Below are 25287 nucleotides of genomic sequence, written 5' to 3'. Positions count from 1 at the left end.
AACTGTAAAAATCACCTGAAATCATCAGAAAATTTGAGCATAAACTTCATACTGATATTTGTTATTAAGGAATTAGAGGTTTGTTCTAATGATTTTAGTTATGGGTTTGTTATTTCTTTTTTTAAGAGAGAGAGTCTCAGTAAGTAGCCCTGGTTACTCTGGAACTTGCTATGTAGACCAGGCTGTTCTTAAACTGGCAGAGATCCACCTGTGCTGGGATTAAAAGTGTGCACCACCACGCCCAGCCTGGTTATGTTTTTAATGTCCTTTGGCCAGATAATACTGCCTGAAATTTGTTGGTGTGGGAGCAAAGAATGGGTAGGGATACAGGCTAAACAAGACTGGCCAGTAACAGGCAACTGCTAATACAGGTTGATGCACATGTGAGAGTTCTTTATACTATTCTCCCTACTTTTATATATGTTTGACAGTTCCCACAATAGTCAGGCATGGTGGCACATGCCTGTAGTCCCAGCACTTGGAAGGCAGAAGCAGGCAGATGGATCTCTGTGAAATCAAGGCCAGCCTGGTCTACATAGTGAGTTCCAGGCCAGCTAGGGCTGCAGGGAGACCCGTCACAAAAAAAAAAAAAAAAAAGGAAGAAAAGAAAGAGAAAAAAGTCCCCACGATGTTTAAGTTTTCAAAGCATGAAGACAGTCTATTTTTTTTCCTGTCTACAATTAATTTATGATAATTAGCAAATGCATTGTTTAAGAGCCTAAGTTCCTGTTTTACATTTTTAAGGCATACCTTTTAAAACAGAAACCATACTCCTACTAATATGTAACTACAGACTTCCTGTTAAGTGCTTTCTTATATAAATTCACTACATGTCATATTATTTAAAACCTCATGATTTTTTTATATAAATTAAGTACAATGATTATAAATAAACTCAAGAGACCAGTCCTTAATAGAAACACATTATTCAATTAATCATTTCTGACACATATGGCTATAAAAAAACATTTTTTATTAAGTACTATTTTACATTTAGAATTTTCAAGTTTACAAATATCTTTAGGATACATAATTTGTCCTTAAATTATACAAAGTATACGTACAGACATTAGAAACTCAGTCTCCAAAATACTCAAGAAAGATGTCAGGATGACACTTATAGAACTGATCTAGCAATTTCTTCTTCTCTTTGACAGACAGCTTTGAATCCTCATCGATGGTCTTTAGTAAGGTCAACAGTTCATCCTTGGTTGTCTTCTGGGTACTGCTGGAATAGTCGCTTTGATCAATTCTCTGGCAATAAATATAGCCTTAAGCGTTAAAAGCAAAAGGTTAAGTTAATGATCCAATTTCTCAGATTTAACTAGAAAAACCAAGCAGAATTTTCTTATTTTGTTCTTTGCCATTCTATAAAACACATTGAAGAGGAAGGATAAGGATAACCCGGATCAAGCTGTTTGACATAGGAGGCACTCTGCTAAGTCTAGAAAATTCTGAGGGAATGTTTCAAATTTAGTTGAAATTAACTATTTACTTTAAAACACTTGCAAGTCAGCATTAGGAATCTGTCTTTAGAATCATGAAAATATTAAACCTGGGAGTGGTGGCAAGTACCTGTAATCCTAGCACTTGGGAGGTGGAGGTAGGAGCATCAGGGTTTTGAGGTCATCTTTGGCTACATAACCAAGGCCAGTTTGGGCTACAATGAGACCTTGCCTTATAAAAAGGACCATGAAGCTGGGCATGGTGGCACACTGGCACACGCCTTTAATCCTAGCGCTTGGGAGGCAGAGGCAGGTGGCTCTTTGTGAGTCAGCCTGGTCTACATAGTGAGTTCCAGGACAGCTGTGGCTACAGGGAGACCCTATCTCAAAAAGACAAAAAAGGATCATGAAAATAATATTCATTCTCACTGGGCATGGTGGCACATGCCTTTAATCCCAGCACTCGGGAGGCAGAGGCAGGCTGATCTCTATGAGTTAAAGGCCAGCCTGGTCTACATAGTGAGTTCTAGGACAGCTGGGGCTACAGGAAGACCTTGTCTCAAAAAGACCAAAAAAAAAAAAAAAAAAAAAAAAAAAAAAAGAAAAAGAAAATAATATTCATTCTCAAATTACCTGCATCTTTATTTGGATCTCTTCCCTTCTGTATGGCCATAAGTTTAATACTAACAATTTTATGTAGCGTTCCAGGAATCTTAGGAAGAAGGGACATAAGACATTATTCAAATGCATTTTAATTCATACACAGGTGATCTGCTATAAATAAGCTCAATTAATTACTATCAGAGTTTACCTTGAAAACATCTTTTTGGTGATCCATTAAGAAGAGTACCAGGAGATCAGTTTTGCCTTTGGATAAATTTTTATTGTTGACAATAGCTTTTGAGAATACCCTTCTCACAACCATCCGATTGTCACTCTATAAAAATAAAACAGAATACACCCCACACTACATATTTAAAAGGCTACATTTGCCACTAAGGAAATATAAAGTGTGAATAGCCACCATCCATTTCCGCATACTTGAGGCTGACTCTATGAGTCTTGCAAGTATTAACGACACTGAATAGAGTTAACATTGAACAAGAGACTTACTTCTTTCTGTAATTTAAATTCAGAAGGATGTGCTGCAACAGCCATAAAATAAAGTAGTCTTCTAAATTCTTCTTTATTTTGGGAATTCAGAAGCTTCAGAAATAGCTGAGTAGCTTCTAATGCTATTTCAGTCTTCCCATTTACTTTAGCCAAAAGAAAAAAAAAGGCTTTTAATTGACCAAGTATGACTATATTAAAATGAACAAAACTCAAGTTAGTTGATGCCAAGTAGTATACTTTTTCAAAATTATTTCCAAACCAAAACAAAAGAAGATTAGGAACTAAAATGAATGGCTGGGGCCAACAAGATGGCTCAGTAGGTAAAGGCACTTGCTGCTGGGGCTGACAAATTCAGTTACATAGTGGAAGCAAAGAACCCACTCCAGCAAGTTGTTCTCGGACTTCCATATGTACACCATGGCATGAGTTTACACATATAAATGTAACTTAAATAAATAAAAATAAAAGGAATGACCAACACCTGGTCTCAAACAGGCATTTAAGACTGTAAGTCCATAAGCTCTTATCAGAGATGATCTTACAGGATTAACCCCAACTCTTGGATTTGTAAATTCCCATCTTGTTTCTCATTAACTGAATACTCTTTGAGAATACTATATATATATGATGCTGATGTATCTAACTCTACTTGAGGAAAATAGAGAAGATTCTCTGAAACCACCAATTTGTTTTTAAAACCATGTGGAGGGCCTAGAGAGATGGCTCTGTGGTTAAGAGGACTGGCTGCTCTTGCAGAGGACCCAGACTCGATTCCCAGCTCCCATATGGCAGTTAATAACTGTAGCTCCAGTTCTAGGGGAATCCAATGCCCTCTTCTGACCTCCACAGGCATTGCATAACATGGGTGCACTTACATACATGTAGGCAATACAGTCATACACATTAGAACAATAAAATGTGGAAGAGTCTGGTTCACTGGTAGAGCAGACAGAACAAGCAGTGTGTGTCTCTCTGAAGAGACCTCAGGGGAGTGGTGGAAGTGCTGGTAATTCTTCCACAGAGAAGTGCTGCTCTGTGTTAAGCTTCTAGTGAATGGCAGTAGCATTCTCCTGAGATAGCCACAAGTTTCTGCACAACTTTAGAGTATGGTAAAGCCTCAATGTGAACCCTAAAAGTTCTAAAATAAACATACTTTCCATAGATCAATCCAGACCCACTCCCAGCTCTGCATACTATTTTAGTTCATTATGAGGACAATTGACGTTTTTCCTGTTTTCTCCCAAAGATAAATCTTCTATCCAGTAAGGTACCACTTACCTAGGAGTTCTGCAATTCCATTATGAACATCACATAAGTGATTTAATAGAGGTTCCCTTGTACTATAATATTTGCCAATAGCATCAAACAGAAGTTCCTTCACTAAGTCTGTTCTATCTGGCTGCTCAGGAAAATTTCTGCTTATGTCCACCACCATCTGGTCAGGAAGATATTCCAAGCAGTCAATCGCGGCAGAGAGCCATTCATCTTCCCTAGGATAGGGAGAGGAGAGTTATTTTAAAAATCAAAGAATAATAAAACAACACATAGTATCTAATGCTAGCTATTTCATGCTTACTATCAGGATAAATTTCTACATATTTAAATTCAAGTTGCTCAGGCTTCAGGGAGACTAGATCTCAGAATTTTTTTTTTTTTTTTTTTTTTTTGAGTTAGGGTAAACGTAGACTAGGCTGGCCTGGAACTCCCAATCTTCAATACTCCTTAGTGCTAAGACTACAGATGGTGATACCACATCCTTCTTCAGACCTGACTCCTAAAGCTGTAATTCTACTATTGAGCATTGCTAACTTCAGACCTAGGTGTATCACCTCCCTCACTTTTTGGCTAGGACAGACTAGAATAAAATAAAGTTTCAAGGCAGAGACAGAAGGATCTCTATATATTTGAGGCCAGCCTAGTGTACATAGTTTGTTCCAAGCTAGCCAGGGCTACATAGGGAGACCCCTGCCTCAGATAGATAGATTGATAATGTATCTAGTGAACTGCAAAATAGGTCATTTGAGGAAAATCGTTGTGTTTTATTGTCTTGAGACAGGGTCTCTTATAGCCCAGGCTGGCTTTGAATTATGGAGTTGAAGATGACCTTGAACTTCTGATCTTCCTGAATGCTAGGACTACAGGCATTCACTACCATATTATGCAGGTCTTGCAAGGAATATATATTCTTTTTTTTTGAGACAGGGTCTCCCTGTAGCCCCAGCTGTCCTGGAGCTCATTATGTAGACCAGGCTGGCCTTGAGACAGGGTCTCTTATAGCCCAGGCTGGCTTTGAATTATGTAGTTGAAGATGACCTTGAACTTCTAATCTTCCTGAGTGCTAGGGTGCTGGAAATGTAGGGAAGAGCCACCATACCCAACTTTTCAAAAGCTACTTGAACTTAAAATGATGGTGGGTTTTAAGGTTTGTTATGGAGCAAATTTTATGTCCCCTACCCCCCAAGTGTATTTTTTTTAAAAAAGTGTATTTTGGCTTATGGTTCCAGAGGGATGGAGTTCATCATGGTGGGCAAGGCATGGCAGTTGTCAGGGAAGTCTTGGCAGCAGGAGCAGGTGGATCATGTTTATAATCTTTTAAAATATTTTATTTTTATTTTATGTGTATGAGTGTATTGCCGGCATGTATGTGAGTGCACCCATGTTGTGCAATGCTTTTATGTGTATGATTGTTTTGCCTGCATGTAAGTGCACTCATGAGGCCCTCAGGGGCCAGAAGAGGATGTTGGGTCCCTGGAACTGGAGCTGCAGATGGTTGTTAGCCACACAAGTGGATGCTGGGATTTGAACCCATGTCCTCTGCAAGAGCAGCCAGTGCTCTTAACTGCTGAGCTATCTCTCTAGTCCAAGTCTTCAAATCTTAAGATTTATATTCAGAATGATAGTTGAAGGCTGTAGTGCTTTAGTAAAACTAATCAGAAAATAACTTATTTAACAGTTATTTGCAAGGAATATAGGAGTATACACAGTCAAAAGATTCCAAGAATTTGTCAAATCTGTTTATTTTATTTCAGGTCTGTAAAGAATCTTAAAAGATCAATCAGCCTTTCATATTTTATTTTAATTAATTCATTAATTTTGTTTTTTTGAGACAGGGTAGCCCCAGCTGGCCTGGTCTCACAGAGATATGCCTGCCTCTGCCTGCTTGAATTAAAGGTGTGTGCCACCACACCCGGCTTTCTTTTTGAGACTGGGCTCAAACTTGCTATACGCCTTTGGGTAACCTTGAACTTCTGATCCTGCTTCCACCTCCTGAGTGCTGAGATTACAGGTGTGTGCTAATACACCTGGTTTTAAATCAATACAGAGGACCAAATCCAGAGCTTTGTGAACACTGAGCAAGCACTCTACCAACTGAGTTAAACCTCCAGCCCAAACCCTACTTTTTTGTTGTTTTTTTTTGAGACAGGGCCTCCCTTTAGCCTGAGCTGGCCTGGAGCTAAGTAGACCAGGCTGGCCTCGCTCTCACAGAGATCCTCCCGCCTCTTCTGGTACTACAGGAGTGTGCCACCACATCGGGTTCAACTAGTGTAATTTTTCTGTTCACTTCCTCAAATATTAATAATATCAACCTTAAAAATAGGATCCCAAGCCAGGCGTGGTGGCACACGCCTTTAATCCCAGCACTTGGGAGGCAGAGGCAGGCAGATCTCTGTGAGTTCAAGGCCAGCCTGTTCTACATAGTGAGTTCCAGGACAGCTGGGGCTACAGGGAGACCTGGCTCAAAAAGACCAAAAAAAAAAAAAAAAAAAAAAAAAAAAAAAAATCCAAAGCTTATCATCATCTGTAATCTACCTATAACATATTGAGATTATTATAGAAATTTGCACATACTGAGAGTCACCATAAGCCTTGAGAATTCCTCGATCCAGATAGTTACTGGTGTTGACCATGTCAGGCTGCCTCTTAGGTTGAGGAAGTTTAGGTAAAACCTCTTGCTGTTTGAGTAAGGAGTCAAGAAATGGAAGATCTACAAGTTGTAGTAGACGTGCAATTGTCTCTTCTTGCCATACTTCATTAATAACTATACAGCAAAAATGATAAAGGAAAAAGCAGCAATTAATCATTACTATATGCTCACTGTACTATTTGTCTAGGCAGGTCTAATTTATTAAATTTTTAGGGGAAAAAAAAGAAAAGCCAAATTTTTTAATGAAGTGCTTTCTTAAAACAAAGTAAAACAATCCAATATTTGTTTAAAGTGTAGGAGAATAGGCTTTGAACAACAGGAATTCTTTTCATTCTTTGTGTTATATAAAGCAATCTGTCAGGGATAAGAGATCAAGTCATATAACATGTTAATAAGGACTTTGGAAGAAAGAATGGTTCATTCAATCTCAAAACTCATTTGAAACTATTGACTGCAGAGATTTCCTCTCAGGCTTTCCACAGCCAACACAGGGGAAGGAGAGTGGAGACCAACAGAGGGCTGCATTCCACTGCCACAAGGAAGAACATGAGAATGCTGTTAATGTTTTAATGTGATTTTCAAATTTTCATTTAACCTAATAAAATCTTAGGGAAAGAAACATCTGAGAACATATTTTAAGTTAAGAATCTGCATGCAAAACATTTTAGATTTGAACCTCTGCCAGCTGATAGGACAAAAGTCAGTGTTCAAGTGTTGTAACACTGATGTATTTGTTAAAGATAATAGACTTCTGTTAAAATGTAACATAAATAGCTTTAATACACAGTGCAGTCTTTCTCTGAACTTTGAATATTTAAATACTAATAAAGGTTAAGACAGAAAGTGGTAAACAGCTTTATTTAAAGCTAGTCTACTTCTTACTTAGCATCATCTTTAGCTTACCTTGTGGAGGCAAGGTGACAGAGATATTTACACGAGGGGAGTTGGCAGGCTTTAAACTCAGATTTTCCCATAGATCCTCCAGACTGTCCGACTTGATATCAGATGACTTAAATAATGCATCTGAGTACCTACAATGAATTTAGTATACCCATAGAAATGATTTAGTATTAGAGAGCTGCAAGTTTCTAGATTTTTAAATTTTTTAATTTTATTTTATATGTATGCCTGTATTGCCTTCGTGTAGGTAAGTGCACCCATGTCGTGCGATGCCTGTGGAGAGAAGAGGCTGTCGGATCCCCTGGAACTGGAGTTACGGACAGTTGTTAGGTGCCATGTAGGTGCTGGGATTCGAACCCAGGTCTTCTGCAAGAACAACCAGTGTTCTTAACAGCTGAACTATCTCTCCAGCACCTTGATTTTTATTTATTTTTTAAATCTTTTTTGACACAGGGTCTCCCTGTAGCCCCACCTGTCCTGGAACTCACTATGTAGACCAGGCTGGCCTTGAATTCAGAGATCCACCTGCCTCTGCCTCCCAAGTGCTGGGACTACAGGTGTGGGCCACCACACCCAGCTGAGAGAGACATTATGTTTTAAAACAACACAAATGTTCAATCAGTGATGAAAAGAAAAATAGTTGCTGAGTGGAATAAAATAATTTTTTCAAAAAAGCCTCTTAATCAATTCTAAAATATATATACTCCTTTTGTTTGCTTGTTTTTTTATGAGACAGGGTAGGCTCAAACTCACTATGTAGCCAAGACTGGCCTTGAACTTTTTAGCTTCCTGCCTCCATACTCCAAATCTTGTGCTTAAAGGTCTATGCCACCACACCTAGCTCTAAAAGATATATATTCTAAAGAAATTCTTTTGTGAATCTTTATTTAGATATCACTCAATGATGGAAATTTTAAATCATAGCAAAACAACTGAGAATGCATGGTCGTGAACCCAATAAGGCCAGCCTTCAGGAGGCAGAGGCAAGAGACCTGCTAGTTCATGTGAGCCTGGTTTGCTGTCTATAGCAAGTTCTAGGTCAGCTTGCAGAGGACATGAGTTTTGGTTCCCAGCACCCACATGGTGGCTAACAACCATCTGCAACTCCAGAGATCTGACACCCTCTTCTGACCTCTGTGGACACTGCAGACATGGGTGTACTTACAGACATGCAGGCAATACACTCATACACATAAAAATTCACAAATTCTTTTTTTGTTGTTTTGAGACAGGGTCTCCCTAGTATTTACCATGTCATATGAAGCCCTGGACACTGTGGCTCCCACATGCCTTTCACACTTTACCATCTGCCACTCTCAGATTCTAGAGACAACGTAGGATCTGGGAGTCTCCCCAGCTGCCTTCACCTTCTCTCTGTTCTCATACCACTTTTTGGATAAATTCTCGAACATATTTTATATACTGTAACTATAACTTAAGGCAGAAAATTTAAAAAGTTTGTTGACTTTCTACAAAACATAAGGATGAACAAATAAAGTCTAAAGAATACTTGGTAAAGTTAACAAAATGTCACTATATTATATCAAGTTAACCAGGATTCAGATTTTAGCCAAAATGATCACTTATAAAAGCAATACACATGCACACACACATATTATAAAGCCAGTTAGTGTCTTATTTTAAAAGTAGAAGAGGCTGGGTGTGGTGGCACACTCCTTTAATCCCAGCACTTGGGAGGCAAAAGCAGGTGAATTTCTGTGAGTTCTAGGCCAGCCTGGTCTACCCAGTGAGTTCCAGGCCAGCTGGAGCTACATGGAAACCCTGTCTCAAAAAGAAGAAAATCCTGTTCCTATCTGCATGCTACATACTCACCCAGAAGGTGAATGTATTTTGTTTTCTTTGCCAAGTTGACTGTCTTGGTTAGGTATTGTTGTGAATCTGTAAAGGCTACAACTACTATCTTCAAATGTAGGCTTTTTGTCTTTTCCAAACACTTTGGTTGGAACTGCCTCAAATACTTTATAGTCCATAAGTGCCTGACACACTCTCACTACTTTGGCCCGTGGAATATCAACATCACCAAAGTACTTATTCTGAATTAAGTGAGAGTAAATGACATCAACGGCTTCAGAGCCGACAAAGCAATCGTTGTGCCGTTTCAGGTGATGCCTCCGCTTCTTCACTTCCACTTGAGTCTGAAGGGTGTTTATAATGCTGCTCCATACATACGTGGCTCCAAATGGCTTCTGGGCCACACTGAAACCTAAAAGAAGAAGGGAAAAAAGGAGAATTAGTACTTTGTTCACTTGTAACAAAGTCTAAGCAATCCTTCAGAAGAAAGCAGCCATTTCCAAGGCCATTAATGAAGAGAAATTATGAATGCAGATTACTGAAATATTCCTATTAAAAGCAATTTGTTTAAGAATTTAGTGCCTGGTCTATACTGCATGTTGTTCTATTTGCTAGAAACAACAGTGAACAAAATAAAGTCTGTTCTCATGGATCTATAGACTTTGTGGGCAGAGACAAACAATACATAAGTGTTCAATCAGTGCTGAAAAGAAAAATAGCTGCTGGGTGTGGTGGCTCACACCTGTATTCCAAGTACTGAGGCAGGAGGATCAAAAATTTGGAACCAACCTGGGATACACAGTGAGACTCTAAGAAGAACAGAGAGACAGAGAGAGAGGAAAGCAGCAGCAGCAGAGTAAGAGAATGCTACTTTATAAATTTATTTATTTAAGGGGGGCATGCGTGGAGGTCAAAACACAACCCATAGGAGTCGGTTTTCTCCTTCCACCATGTAGACCCAGGGATGGAATTCAGTAAATAAGACTTGGAAGTAATGCCTTTACCTACTGAGGCATATGATAGGCCTGAGAATGCTATTTTAAATGGGCTATCAAGAAAGACTTTTGTGGTTGAGGGTTTAGCTCAATGGTAGAATGCTTGCCTAGCAAGTACAGGGCTCTGGGTTCGGTCCCCAGCTCAGGAGGTTGGAGGGGTGGGTAGAGACAAAACCTAAAAAAAAAAAAAAATTACCCAAGGAAACTAGGAAAGACTTTACTGATAAAGTTACAACTGAGTAGGAACTGAAGTAAAACCAGGAAGCAAGTTGTACAGACATCTGGGGAAAGAACAGAGAACAGAAAAAGCAAAGGCCCTGAGGAGGGCATGCACTCTGCCAGACAGGAAGGAGACCAGCAAGGCCAGAGTGGCACAGGGAGGGAGCAGCAGCAGGAAGTGAGATCAGGGGGGAGCAGATCAGCAGTCATATGCAACCAACTCTATTAAGTGCCTCACATCAGTTAACAGATCTTCAACAAAACCCTGAGGCAGATAGCCTCTCTATTTGAAATGGAAAATGGAGTCACAGAGGTTATATGCCACCTCCAAGCATTCAGAAGTTGTTCTGAATTGACTCATGATCTATATAACTTTGAAGCTTTTGCCAGGCCCGCCCTGCCACACACAGAAGTTGCAAGAACAAACTCTTATTTTAAAAGCTTCCTGTTTTGCAGGCTTATATAACTTGGTCACCAGACCTGATGACCTGAGTTCGATCCTGGGACCCATATAGTAGAAAGAGAAAACCAGCTCCTCACAAATTATCCTCTGACCTTCACATGTATGCGGTGGCATGCATAAGTACCCGTATGCGCATACACACCCCAAAATTTTCAAAAACTCTCCTATAATATTTTCCTTCATAATTTGGTAAAAACACAAGGAAGAAAAGTTAAGCAAAAGGACCTTAGGTTTTAGTAAGCCAACAGAAAGAACCCTAGCTACCTAGCTAATCATATGTTCAGCAGTCCCTCATCTGTTGCTTCCTCCCTTCCCACAACCCCTTCTTTACAAAATGTGCGCTCTTTTATGCGATACTCTTTTCAAGATCCTCTGAAAACTCAGTAGTCCTAATTTAAGCCCCCATTTTCGTTAAAGATATTACTTCATTTATCTTCAGGATTCTCTTGGCAGACAAATAGAAAAGTTATCACTTTCAGGTAATCTGAAAGGAAAACAATATGCATCTGTGTGACAGTAGTGACTAAGGAGACAAAGAAAACGCTACCTGGAAAACAAAGAGTCTTCTACATTAAAACAAAGATTTATTTATTTGTGTGTATGTGTGTCTGTAAGCACATGTGCATGTGTGTGTTCGAGCTCACAAGAAGAGGCATGCAGGGGACACCCACATGATCTGTGGGTGCTGGGATCCAAGCTCCATTCTCATGATTGTGCAGCAAGCGCTCCTAGCCACTGAGCCATCTCCAGGCCCTCTTCTTACTTTTTTTTATCTTTTCGAAGCAGGGTCTCCCTGTAGCCCCAGCTGTCCTGGAACTCACTATGTAGACCAGGCTGGCCTTGAACTCACAGAGATCTGCCTGCCTCTGCCTCCCAAGTGCTGGGACTACAGGCGTGTGCTACCACACCTGGCTTTTTACATTTTTAACAATATAGAACATATATGAAAACACATGATAAGTTCCTAAGGAATATTAAAGTTCACTTTTTTTTTTTTTTTTTAACTTTTTGAGACTGGGTCTACTTGTAGCCCCAGCTGCCCTAGATTTGATATGTAGACCAGGCTGGCCTTGAACTCACAGAAATCTGCCTGCCTCTGCCATGGGAGTGCTGGGACTTAAAGGCTGAGTCTGGCACTAAAACTCACTTTTAACAACCATTTTTTAAAAACATTTATTTTGTGTGTGTGTGTGTGTTGCCTATATGCTAGCCATAGCACAAGTACAGAGGGCAGAGGATAATGTGTGGGAATTGGTTCTCTCTTTCCACTATTTGTATTCCAGGGACTGAACTCAAGTCATCAGGCTTGGGGGCAAATGTCTTTACTATCTGAGCCATCTCATCTTAATACACTGAAGACATACTTTTTTTCCCTTTCTTTCTCCTTCCCCACTGGGCATTGAGCTGAGGGCCTTAGTTAGTGCATGCTCAGCACGTGCTTTACCACTAAGCTATACCCTAAAGTCATGAATTTTAAGTGAGTCATTTGGAATTCACCTTGTACTGAGGCATAAGGAGTATACTGATATACTCTATATTACTTTATAGTGTACTTTTGAAACTTCTAGCAATTGTAACATTTTTACTGTGAAAATACACGTACGATGTCCTCTGCTGTTTATCCATAGATTTTTAACACTAAAAGGTAGATGAGTAATTTATTATCTACCTATTATGTTACTTGAAAATGATCAGTGAGATTGTTTTCAAATTTTAAAAAATATTTTATTATTTTTATTTTATGTATATGCGTGCATTGCTGCCTGCATGCACCCGTGTCATGCAATGCCCACGGAAGACAGGAGGTTGTCAGATCCCCTGGAATTGGAGTTACGGAGAGCTGTTAGCTGCCATGCAGGTGCTGGGATTCGAACTGGGTCTTCTGCAAGAATAGTCAGTGTTTTTAACCACTGAGCCATTTCTCCAGCCCCTTTTTAAACTTTGAGACAGGGTCTCCCTGTAGCCCCAGCTGGCCTGGAACTCACTATGTAGACCAGGCTAGCCTTGAACTCACAGAGATTCGCATGCTTCTGCCTCCTGAGTGCTGGGACTAAAAGTGTGGGCCACCATGCCCAGCTGTTTTCAATTTTTAAAAATCTATTTAGCTGGGCATGGTGGCACAGGTCCTTAATCCCAGCACTTGGGAGGCAGAGGCTGGCAGATGTCTGTGAGGTCAAGGCAAGCCTGGTCTATACAGTGAGTTCCAGGTCATCTGGGGCTACAGGGAGACCCTGTTTTAAACAAAACAAAAATCTATTCCAAAGGTGGAACCTTTAATCTCAGCACTTGGGAGGCAGAGTCAGAGGCAGGTAGATCTTTGGAGTTCTAGGCCAGCCAGGGCTACATAGTGAGACCCTGTCTCGGAATTCAAAACAATAAATAAATTTCCCATCTTGAAATAGAAGGTAATTTCTCGGGGCTGGAAAGATAGTTCAGCAGTTAAGAGCACTGACTGCTCTTGCAGAGGACCTGGGTTCAATTCCCAGCACCCACATGGCGGCTACGAATCTTCCTTAACTCCAGTTCCAGGGGAATCCAAAGCTCGCTTCTGAACTCCTCAGCATTGCACGACACGGGTGCACTCACACACATGCAGGCAATACACTCATACACATAAAATAAAAATAAAACAATAGAAGGTAATTTCTAAGGCAGTACCAAACAAAAGAAGTAACTGCTACCAGTCTTACAAGTTATGCAGTTTCAAGAGTCAATAGGCTGGAGAAATGCTCAGCAGCTAAGAGCACTTGACTTCTTCTAGAGTTTGGTTCCCACCCACATCAGGTGGCTCAAACCTCCTATAATTTCAGCTCCAGGGAATCCGACTCCATCTTCTGGACTCCGCCACAGGCACCCACATGCATGCACCCACACACAGATACACAAAAACAGTATAGGTCATTTTTGGTGTCTAGAGCTCAGGATTAGCTGTGCTGTCCCCCAGTCACAATGATCAAAAAGTGTTAGCAGCCAATATTAATTTTTGGTGTTTTTTATCTTTTTTGAGACAGGGTCTCCCTGTAGCCCTCGAAGTCACTATGTAGACTAGACTAGTCTTGAACTCACAGAAATTCACCTGTCTCAGTCTCCTGAGTGCTGGGACTAAAGGTGTGCGCCACCACACCTGACTTTTTTTTTTTTTAAAGACAGGGTCTCCCGTTATCCTAAATTGGCCTAGAACTTGCTATGTAAATCAGACTGGACTTAATCTCATAGAAATCTGCCTGCCTCTGCCTCCAGAGGGCCAGAATTAAAGGTGTATACCACCATGTCTGACCTCAAATATTTTTGTTTGTATTTGAGTCAGTCTCAGATAGCCTAGGCTGACCTAGAGCTCCCTGTGTAGCAAACTAGCCTTGAACTCTTGATCCTCCTGTCTCCACCTCTCAAGTGCAGAGATTACAGCACGTGCCCCAGCACAGTAGACTTCTACTTACAATAAAACCTAACATCTGAGTACACATAATATGATAGACTGTGTCTCTCAATTAACTCACAGAAATTTTTCTGTGAAAGTTAATAGTAATAATCCTATTTTATGCAAACTGAGGCTCAGTAAGTTAAACTTGCCCTCAGTTACATAGCTAGTAAATAATTATCTTTGCCTACTACTTAAATATTATATAAGTTAGTCACCAGCGGCTCAGTTGGCTTGCCTAGCAGATCCTGGGTTCAATACACAGCACTAAGGTAGTGCAGGCCTGTATTGTACAGCAATTTCCTTCAAGCTAAGACTCAGAAGTTCTAAAGGGATGTTCATTAAGAGTCTGGAAGTAAGACCAGATGTGGTGGCACACACCTTTAGCACCAGCATTCAGGAGGCAGAGGCAGGTGGAAACTTTATGAGTTCAAGGTCAGCCTGGTATACACAGTGAGTTCCAGGCCAGCTGGGGCTACAAGAAGACCCTGTCTCAAAAAAAAAAAAAAATGGAAGTAAATAACTCAAAAGCCTCAGCCTCAAAAGAGCCTGAAACTGGCCAGATGACTAGACCCCTCCTTCCTTGAGATCATATAAGCAGTAAGAGTAAGGACTGCTATGGAGGCAGGGGCCAGTCCAGGTACCTAGAAGACACTAGAAGACAGGGACCAGTAGAGCTGCAGGGAAGGGGCTCAGACTATCCCAGTTGCCTGCAAGTTGTGCAGTGAGTTCCAGGTTTCCAACTTCCGTGAACTGTCACCCATGTTGGGGTGGGCTTTTGGTGTTACAGCTGCTTGAGTCATCAATGCTCCTGTAACCCCACACCCACCCCACACCCATCCTTCTCTAGGTAACCACAATAAAACTCACTCATGCACCAAGTTGGACTCTGATGGTATCTTTACTTTGGTCTGCCTTAGGTTCTTATCTGGGGTGAGTAGATGTTTGTCCACATCTCCCCAGGGACAGTGTCACACAACACTCTGTAGTTCCACACTCTGGAGGTGGAGGCAAGAGGATCAGAAATTTAAGGTCATCTTCAGCTATCCAGTGTGGTTGAGGACTCCTGGGCTACATGAGACTTTGTCTCAAAAAAAAAAAAAAAAGAGATTTAGAATTCATTTTTCTGGGGTTGGAGAGATGGCTCAGTGGTTAAGAGCACTAGTTGCTCTTTCAGAGGACCTGGGTTCAATTCCAGCACCCACATGGCAGATAACTATTTATAACTCCAGTTCTAGGGGATCCAATGCCCTCCCTCTTCTGACTTCCTCAGGAATTGCATGACATAGGTATATGTACATGCAGGCAATACTCTTATACACATAAAGTAAAAATAAATATTAAAGAAAATTCATCTTTCCTTAGAGATTAAAATTAACAATGATAGAACCAAAGAGATCAGAAGAAACAAACTGAACAGTTTTAAGATTTATGAACCCTTACCCAAGGTATTTATTTATTATTTAGTTAGTAATCTTTTTGAGACAGGGTCTCCCTATAGCTCCAGCTGGCCTAGAACTCGCTATGTAGACCAGGCTGGCCTCGATCTCACAAAGATCTCTGCCTTTGAGTATTGGGACTAAAGGCATGTGCCACCACGCTTGGCAGTAGCCAGTACTTCAAGATAAAATAGTTAAAACACTTGAGCCACAAGTAGATTAGCACATAAATCCTAAAAATTAAGGCAAAGTCACTTATTAAACCTGAAAGTAAAGAGACAACTAAAGGATGGGAAGGGGACGGTAAAGAGCCCATGTGACATGGAAAAGGTTAATCTTTACATAAGAATTAAGAAGTAAAGAACAAATTTCCCCATATTAGCTTGCTACTTAAATGTGGGAAATCAGGAAGTTTTACAGGTTGGATAAGTCTGTAAAAAAGATTAAAGAACAGGTTAGAGCAGGGCAGTAGGCACCTGTGTACCACATAATGTTTCCATAGTCCTCCAGGCATGATACAATTCATCCCTCTCAGGCCCCTCTATTCTCACTGACCATTAATTCTTGGTCATTGCATTCCAGGATATTTCCCTTCAAGCATTACCACCCACAGACCCAAACTTGCTCAAGTTCATACAGATACTACAATACATAAAATGTGCCAAAAACCCACACCAGGATAACCTGTTTTTTTAAATGGTGACTTCACCAGTTGACTACAGATCTCCCACATGCTGGTTAGAAAAGTGCTTATCAACATTCCCCAGAACTGAAATGTATGCTGAAGAGTCAGATTGACTTACTGTAATTTCTAGATAGGATTCAAGAAACTAAAAAGTACACAATGATTGCTCTGTAAGTCAAGGAATCAGAACAACTCATTCAATTCTACATCTTGAAGCTTGCTTTCTTTTCTTTTTTAAAGACAGAAACTCACTATGTAGCCTTGAACGGCCTAGAACTCAATATGTAGACCAGGTTGGCCTTGAACTTACAGAGATCTACCTGTCTCTGCCTCTGGAATTCTAGGATTAAAGGACTGCACCACCATCCCCTGCCTTGAAGCTTTCTTATTTAACACTTGGTTAAACATATCCTAAAATATGACCAAAAGAATCTAAGAGTCTAGAGAGAAGCTTCAGTAGCTCTGGATAAGAGATTTAACCTCTGTCGGTGGGCTTCTTCATTGACTACAGCAACAACTGAATAATATATTCATGGTTGGTTTCAGGTCTACACTACAAATTAAAAGAATTTAGATGAGCCTGGCCTTGTGGTACATACCTTTAAGCCTTTAATCAGTACTCCTAGGTGGCAGAGGCAGACGGATCTCTACAAGTTTGAGGTCAGCTTGGTCTACATAGTGAGTTCCAGGCTAGTGGGAGCTACAGGGAGACCCTGACTCAAAAAGATGCCATCCCTTTCCCCCTCCTTTCAAAAAATTTAAAGACTGAATGAAGTTGCATGTCTTTCAATTGGAGAGACAGAGTATCAGAAGATGACAGGTCTATAAATAAGAAATAAAACATGGGCACACATTTGACTTTGTCAGATATAAAAAACTCAGAAGATAGCCTAGTAAGAAGCTCAGAAATCACTTTCATTAGAGGTGGGGGAGAGGGTAGCCTTCAAAGGCAGCTCATACCCCACCTTCCCCACACTTACACTGAACTAAAGAGAGAAGGGCTAGCGATGGATTGTTTCTAAATGCTATTACTTGTGGGGTTTTTTTTTGTTTGTTTTTTGTTTTTTTGTCTTTTTTGAGACAGGGCCTCCCTGTAGCCCCAGCTGTCCTGGAACTCACTATGTAGACCAGGTTGGCCTTGAACTCATAGAGAGCTGCCTGCCTCTGCCTCCAAAGTGCTGGGATTAAAGTCGTGCACCACCACGCCCAGTCTTAAATGCTATTACTTGTAAATAATCTATTTTTCTCCCTTTGTGGAGTAGATCACTTTAAACTAGATCTCTAAGATTACACATGCTCTTTTTCATTTATTTTGTTGAGACACTGCCTTTCATAGGCCAGGTGGGCAACATACGTAGCTGAGACTGGCATCGAATTCCTGATCCTCCTGCCTCAACCTCCTGAGTTCAGGTGTGCACCACCATGCCCAGCTTGTACATGCGCCCAAGTGCTAGATGGAACCTAGGTAGTAAAAAAAAAAAGTCAGTGTTCTTAACTGCTGAGCCATCACGCCAGTCTTTAATCAGTTTTTAAAAAATATTTTATTTAGGGGCTGGAGAGATGGCTCAGCAGTTAAGAACACTGACTGTTCTTCCAGAAGACCTGGGCTCGAATCCCAGCACCCACATGGCAGCTAACAACTGTCCGTAACTCAGGTCCCAGGGGATGGGACAGCCTCTCTGTCCTCCTCAGATAAATTATTATTTTTATTTTATGTGTATGAGTGTACTGCCTGCATGGGTATAAGTGTATCTGTATTGTGCAATGCCTACGGAAGTCAGAAGGCATTGGATCCTTCTGGAACTGGCGTTACAGATGGTTGTTAGCTGCCATGTGCGTGCTCGGAATTGAACCTGGGTTCTCTGCAAGAACAGTCAGTGCTCTTAACTGCTGAGCCATCTCTCCAGACCTTTAACTGTTTATAGATTGTCTCAATGTTGCCTTAACATTGGTTAATGAACATTTGTTAGTTGTTGATTATTGCTTACTAAAAACCATTTTTAAAAGTTAACCCAGTGGGTCATCTTACACCACACATCTGGAGACATCTCTGGTGATCACAACAAGGTGGAAGGCACTATTGGCTCCTAGAAATGCTGCTAAAAAAAAAAACAAAAGCAAAAACAAACAAACAAACAAAATCCCCAAACAACCCACCTTGAGTTGACTAAATACTATTTAGGTATGGAAACTTGAGCTAATGTAGCTGGCACAGTGCTAGAGTCTACATATACAAAGAAAAAGAACAGACTTGGGAATCCCCCAGGGACCTGCATTCCATTTTAGATTCACCATTTACTAATAACACAACCTTGAGCAAACTACCTAACTCTTCTGTTACAAAAAAGAGTTAACTCCACCTCTCTCAGCTATGGTAAGGTTCATGATACCGCATATGATAACGTGGCTAACACAATGTCCAGCAATAAGCATATATCTAGCTAAAACCAGGGAGGAAACTGTCACGATTTAGAGGAGCCTAAGGAGACAGGACAACTTAATGCAATATAATAGGATAATGGAAGACAAAATGGATGCTAGACAAAAAACGAAGGAAATCTAAGTATGGATCTTTCCAGTTAACAATCATGTCTCAATACCAGTTGACTCAAGTAAGGTAAGAGAAACCAAGTAGCTGGGCATGGTGGTGCATGCCTTTAGTCCCAGCACTCAGGAGGCAGAGGCAGGCAGACCTTTGAGAGACTGAGGCCAGCTTAGCCTACAGAGTGAGCTCCAGGCCAGGTGGAGTTACAGGGAGACTGTCTCAAAAAGACCAAGATAAAAAAATATATATTTTTTCACCAGAGGTGGTAGTACACACCTGTAATCCCAGCATTCAGGAGACTAAGGCAAGAGGGTGTGTCTCCAATTTGAGCTACAATAGAAAATTCTGTCTCAAAGAAAACAAACAAAAAACCAAAACAAAACAAGAGGTAGGGGGGTAGCTCAGTGGTAGAGCACTTGTCTAGTATGTATACAAAGCTCCGAGTTCCATCCCCAACACAGTAAAAAAATTTTCCACAGCAGTTTTTTAAACACTACTCAGAGAAATGTTTATTAGATAATAACTGAAACTTCATGAAAAATAAAAGTTAAAAAGGTTTGTGCTTGTTGTGTTAAAACTGGGTAACTATGGCTGAATGGAAAAAAACCTTCCTGTGTGACCAAAACTAATATTGCAACACTTCTACTGGATATTGGTTTTGATAGTCCAAAGTTTATGTTCCTATTTGGCATAAGAGATATGCTGACTCTGAGGTTGCCTCTGAAAAGAAGGCTGACAGCAAGTACAAAACAAGTCTCTTCCAACAGGAGCAACTTTAAGACATGTTAAGAGAAATATCAACAAAAGCAGGTACTGGTCCCCGCTTTAAGTCACGCAGGCTAATGACAGCATATGGGAAGTACTCTGAGCTCCCTGGAAAAGTGACACCAGCAAATTCAAAGAATTAGGTTACAGCATAAAGGGATAACAGGAGAGCATACCACTTTCCTGTTTGTCTATATTAAAAGACAAGAGTCTGAAATTCTGGCTGGAGATTAGCATAAAAATCTTATTTCTTCTACAAAAATCAGATTCCTGGTTGTGCTTAAAGCTTATTTAAGGTATGAAAGAGTTACTAATCCCTGGAAAGGGGAAACTACAAAGCTGCTTGCCAGAATACACAGAAAGGGAATGGCAAGGAACCAAAACCCTAGGCTCCCATTACCTTGCTCAGGAGGACTGTGACAAGGCAACAGGGTGGAAGAGGTTTAGTAAACAAACCCTAGCAGGTAGGAATTCCAGCTATAGCAGCAGACCAAGGAGAACAGGCAGTGGGCCCTCTACACCCACTGCACCTGGTGTACAGGACAGTCTCTTCCTTCAGTTAAAAACTGCTAACCGGCAGGTCAACTCTTCTCTCTGAAAGCCATCTACCTAACTAAAAAAAAAAATTATGCCAGGTATGGCGGCACACGCCTTTGAGCCCAGCACTTGGGAGGCAGAGGCAGGTGGATCTCTGTGAGTTCAAGGCCAGCCTGGTCTACATAGTGAGTTCCAGGCCAGCTGGGACTACAGAGAGACCCTACCCCGTCTCAAAAAGACCAAAAAAATTTTTTTATTTATTTTTATTTGATGTGTTATAGTGTATTGCCTGCATGTATGTAAGTGTACCTATGTCATACAATGCCCTTGGAGATCAGAAGACATCGCATTCCCCTGGAACTGGAGTTACAGACAGTTGTTCGTCTCCATGTGGGTGCTGGGACTCGAACTCAGATCCTCTGCAAAAGCAGCCAGTGCTCTTAACCACTGAGCCATCTCTCCAGTCCCCATCTACTTAATTTTTAATTTATTTCCTCATAGGATCTAAAAATCTGTACAGAAATGCCCAAAGTCCAAAGTTAATATTTCAGCTGTTACAAAGAACCATCATGTTTTTTTAATCAAGTGAAATTTGGGAATCTCATTTACCCAGAAAAATCCTAAAGTTGTTTCAAGAATTTTCAGTATCATTTGGTTTTAAATTCCCAAATGCTTCAGTATTTTCCTTCTCTTCACAATGTAAATCAAGGTGATGGGATGAACATAGCCTTTAAATTGAAAGCTGAAGATGATCAATCTTATATTAGAAAAGCGCAACTGCTAAGTGGTTCTCTAGCACAATTTATCATTAGATTTTGGAAGTTAAAGGGGCATTAATTAATAAGTCAAAACCACGTGTGAGGCCACTGGCTGGGCTTGGTGGTGCATGCCTCTGCCACTTGGGAGGCAGAGGCAGGCTCTTTGAGTTCAAGGTCAGCCTGGTCTACATAGTGAGTTCCAGGCCAGCTGGGGCTACAGAGAGACCCTGTCTCGGGAAAAAAAAAAAAAAAGAAAAGAGTGGGGTCAATGAGCTGAACCCTTTTTAAAAAAGGATTTTATTGTGTTTTGTATGAGTGTTTTGCCCGAATGTATGTGCAGCACGTGTATGCAGTGCCTATAGAGACCAGAGAGGGTGTCTGGTCCCCTAGAACTGGAGTTACAGATAGTTGCCAACTGCCATGTGCGTGGCGGGAACTGAACCCTGGGACTCTCCAAGAGCAGTCAGTGCTCTCAACCACTGAATCATCTCTCCAGGCCCCCTAGATGCACCCTTCCAAATAGAGGAAGGAATCACTGTTACACAGGTTGATTTTTTTTTTTTTTTTGGTCCCTTTGAGTCAGGGTCTCCCTGTAGCCCCAGCTGTCCTTGAACTCACTATGTAGACCAGGCTGGCCTTGAACTCAGAGATCCGCCTGCCTCTGCTGGGATTAAAGGCGTGCGCCACCACTCCAGGCCTAGTTTGACATTTTATAAATGAAGAGCTTTGTCAGGTAGGGAACCAATTCTTCCAACACTCACTACAGCTCCAGATAGGGGAAAAGGTGACAACTTATCCAAATAAACCAATACAGCCATCGTTATCTGAATATATGAAGTCATCTGACTCATCCTATTTGAGGAATTAGATATGATAGGGTCAGAATTTTATAGCTGATCATCTAATTCGATTCATTCGTTTGCACATCTGAAGATCCTAAACCCGCCCCTAATGATCACTATCTTTATCTCCCTCCCAATGTTAAATAACTATCAAAGGGGAAAAAAAGGTCAAACACGGATTCACTGCTTATCCACTTACACCTTAGGTATTCAATTTACACAACACAAACGTCATTTTCTCCCAGAGTCTGGGGAACCACCCCGGCCCCTGTTCCTACCGTGCAGCCAGCGCTGGTGCTCTAGACCCGGCAGAGTTATCCAAAATTGCAGACTTGCCACCAGTCAAGACATGGAGCCCAAGCCGGGGCGCCACAGCCAACGCTGACACGTAGCGGGTGAAGTCTGGAAACCCACTAAAAAGCTGGGCTCTGCCTGCGCAGGGGTCGGCGGCTGCAGCCCACCAGCCGGGGAGGGAGCGGATCCTCGCGGCCGCAGCTGAGCGCGCCGGACCGAGCCGAGCCTAGCCCCATTGCCTCCCGCCCGGAGCACACCGACCTCCTCGCAGCAGCCGGCGCCCCTGCGTACCCACCCGGAGGTTTGTGCGCGGGGCTGTGCAGAGCCGACAGGTTCAGCGCCGCCGCCTTCTCCCGCACGGTGGCCATGACCGCGGGCTCCTGCACCGCTGCCCACACCGCTGTTGCTGCTCCGAGGACTGCGCGCCCGCGCTCCAGCCACCAGTTAACCGGCCGGGGGCGGGGCTGTCACCGGGCTCCGCCCCCTTGCGATCACGTGTTCGTCTGGGCCGCGTGTAAGCAGCCAGCAGGCTTGAGGCTCCGGAATACCTCCGGCCAGTCACTAGGAACGGTGTCTTAGTAGGTACTTCTCTGGGCGGGGGCCTTCGAAGCGCGCGCCGCTTAGCCCAAGGCTAAGCTGGGTGCTCGCCCCTCTGGGTGGGCCGACCTGGACCCCGCCTGCGCATCACTGCTCCGAGTCTCAGTGCCCTCACCTGGAGCTTACGGCGAGTACTAGCGCCAGCTTTACCCGGCTTTTGATGAAGATAACCTGAATCAGCGATTAGCGTTTAGTACTTGGGCCAGGAACATACGTGTTGTCGTGGTAATAAATGCATCGAGTTTTTTCCACAGATCCCTTCCCGGTAAAGGACAAACACATTCTTATCTGGCTTTGAAGAGCAATGTCTAGAGGTCAGAGGAGGGCAGCAGGAAAGACTGTGCTCGCCAGCCAAGGAAATCTGTGTTGATTCAAAGATATCTCTGCGTCAGGTGAGTGGGAATAGTTTGCTGCTGGAAGGAGAGGGCGGAGAGCAGACTGGAAGAAGACACCGAGGCCTGTCGCTGGGAAGCACCTCAGTTTGTTGGAAAGTTGAGGCATGAAATCCAGGGGCCCAGTGCCAGGACTGGGTTTAGTCCATAGAGTTGAATGAGGCAAAATAACATTAACTCAATTGCTAGATGCTTGCCCCGCCCCATCCGCTTTTTTTCTGGGGGGGGGGTTGTTTCTAATTTTTATATTTTTATTTTTTGTATGTATGAGTGTTATGCCTGCATGTATGTAAGTGCACCTGTGTCTTGCAATGCACGTAGAGGACAGGCAAGGGCGTCCAATGCCCTGGAACTGGAGTTACAGACGGTTGATAGTCGCCGTGTCCAGTCCCTTGTTTAGTTTTTTTTTTGAGACAGGGTCACACTATGTAGCTCTAGCTGGCCTCAGACTCCCAGAGATCACACGCCTCTTCCTGTCTCTGTCTCCCTAGTGCTGGGATTAAAGGTAATTTGCGGGGAGGGGTTGTCCTGTTTTGTTTTCAAGGCTGGCCTTGAACTTCAGATGGTCAGCCTCCCAAGTGCTAGAATTACAGGCATCCCTCCCCCACACCTGACTCATAGTGTTTTTAGTCCATGTACAGTATGCTTTAAAATCACTTTCATCGATTATTTCTCAAGCATGCCAGTACTATATTTAGCATATGGGAAGAATTTCTGCATTTGATCTAAACTGGTCTAAGAACAAACTTGCCTGAGCCAGTCAAGAGTTAGAAAAAAAAACAGAAAGTTTATGACTCACTAATGTGTTCTGTTCTGGCATGAGCCTAAAAAAAAAAAAAAAGAAAAGAAAGAAAAAAAAAAAAGAAACTTTCTGTTTAACAATGTAAAACAGTGATGAGTCGGGGAAAAGTCTTTTGTAGTTTTTGTCTGTTTTTGCAGAGCTAGGGCTCCAACCCTGAGACTCACATCCTAGCAATTGCAGTACCACTGAGCCACACCTCCATCCTCAGGCAGGTTTTATTATTTACCATTTCTTTTCAGTTTAAAGGTTGTTTTTTCATATTTTGTTTGGGATAGGGTCTCCCTCTGTTCCCTACATCGACCTTGAATTCCTGGGCTCAAGCAGTCCTCCCACTGCAGTCTCCTAACTGGGACTAACAGGTACATGCTACCATGAGTACCTTCTTTGTTCTTTTAAAACTGAGTAATACTGGGCTGGAGAGAAGGCTCAGCAGTTAAGAGCAGTTACTGCTCATGCAGAAGACTTAGCCTTCATTTCCAGCATCCAGCACGCATATCTAGCAACTCATGATCACCTGTAGCTCCAGTTCCAGAGGATTGGATGTCCTCTTCTGGCTTCTGCAAGCATCTGCACATACAATCACTACATACACTCGGGCCCACACACATACAATTAAATTTAAAAAATTTAAAGAAGAACAAATAATATTTTTTGACATTTTAAAATTTATTTAATTTTATGTATATAAGTGTTTTGCCTGATGTATGTTGTGTGCCATGCTATGCAATGCCCACAGAGACCAGAAGAGGGCATTGGATCCCCTGGAACTGGAGTTAAGGACAATTGTTAGCTGCCATGTGGATGTTGAGAACCAAACCTGGGTCCTCTGCAAAAGCAGTCAGTGTTCTTAACCACTGAGCCATCTCTCCAGTCCCTATCACATTTTCTTTATCCACTTGTCTTATCAGCAGACACTGCAGCTGTTTTGACCCTTTCATGCTTCTGAATGATGCTAAAGTAAACATGGGTGTGCACATATCTCTTCAAAATTGCACTTTCGATGTTGGAAATAGATCAGTGGTAGAACTCTTAGCATGGGCAAGACCACGAGTGCCATCCCCAGCATCTCACATACACACAAAGAAATTCTTTCTTCAAATCATTTGGTTATATACCCAGACGTGAAATCCCTGGCTCATATGTTAATTTTGGTTAGTATTTTTGAGGAATTTCTCTATTAGAGTTCATAGTCGTCATACCATTTTACTTTCCCACTAGTAGTACACCAGAGTCCCAACATTTCCACATCACTGACGCTTTAAAATTTTGCATGTCTTAGCAACAGCAAACAAAACCCAAACCCTGCAGACAAGAAGAAATAACAAAAATCAAGGCAGAAAT

The 25287-nt window shown here is 41.8% G+C and overlaps 1 protein-coding gene across 2 annotated transcripts; it reads right to left on the bottom strand.

The window, feature by feature from the left end:
• Positions 1-956: 956 nt before the first annotated feature.
• Depdc7 (DEP domain containing 7) lies at positions 957-22613 on the bottom strand. Of its 2 annotated transcripts, none has more exons than XM_008851554.2 (9): positions 22451-22613; positions 9217-9607; positions 7387-7514; positions 6408-6597; positions 3837-4048; positions 2559-2701; positions 2257-2382; positions 2079-2157; positions 957-1271 (listed from the first exon to the last, which is right to left on the bottom strand). In XM_008851554.2, exons 1-9 carry the CDS (start codon positions 22521-22523, stop codon positions 1078-1080), a joined length of 1536 nt encoding a protein of 511 aa, XP_008849776.1. In that variant the 5' UTR covers positions 22524-22613; the 3' UTR covers positions 957-1077. The 2 variants fall into 2 exon arrangements, with proteins under 2 accessions (XP_008849776.1, XP_029411154.1); XM_029555294.1 differs by having other exon boundaries at positions 1080-1225; positions 22451-22585.
• Between the last annotated feature and the right edge of the window lie 2674 nt (positions 22614-25287).

The sequence above is a fragment of the Nannospalax galili genome, unplaced genomic scaffold (genome assembly GCF_000622305.1).
Source record: "Nannospalax galili isolate Female #2095 unplaced genomic scaffold, S.galili_v1.0 scaffold11, whole genome shotgun sequence".
Lineage (NCBI taxonomy): Eukaryota > Metazoa > Chordata > Mammalia > Rodentia > Spalacidae > Nannospalax > Nannospalax galili.
The sequence above is the reverse complement of the archived record's forward strand: the minus strand, read 5'-3'. Positions and strand labels throughout refer to the sequence as shown.

Bases quoted from the DNA above. Each gene is read 5' to 3' on its own strand.
- Depdc7 (XM_008851554.2), bottom strand. From the start codon at position 22,523: ATGGCCACCGTGCGGGAGAAGGCGGCGGCGCTGAACCTGTCGGCTCTG. The intron at 2,702-3,836 runs GTAAGTGGTACC...TTTTGGCTAAAG, and splicing joins TGGAATTGCAGAACTCCTAG to TAAATGGGAAGACTGAAATA. The intron at 2,383-2,558 runs GTAAGTCTCTTG...TTATTTTTATAG, and splicing joins AATTTAAATTACAGAAAGAA to AGTGACAATCGGATGGTTGT.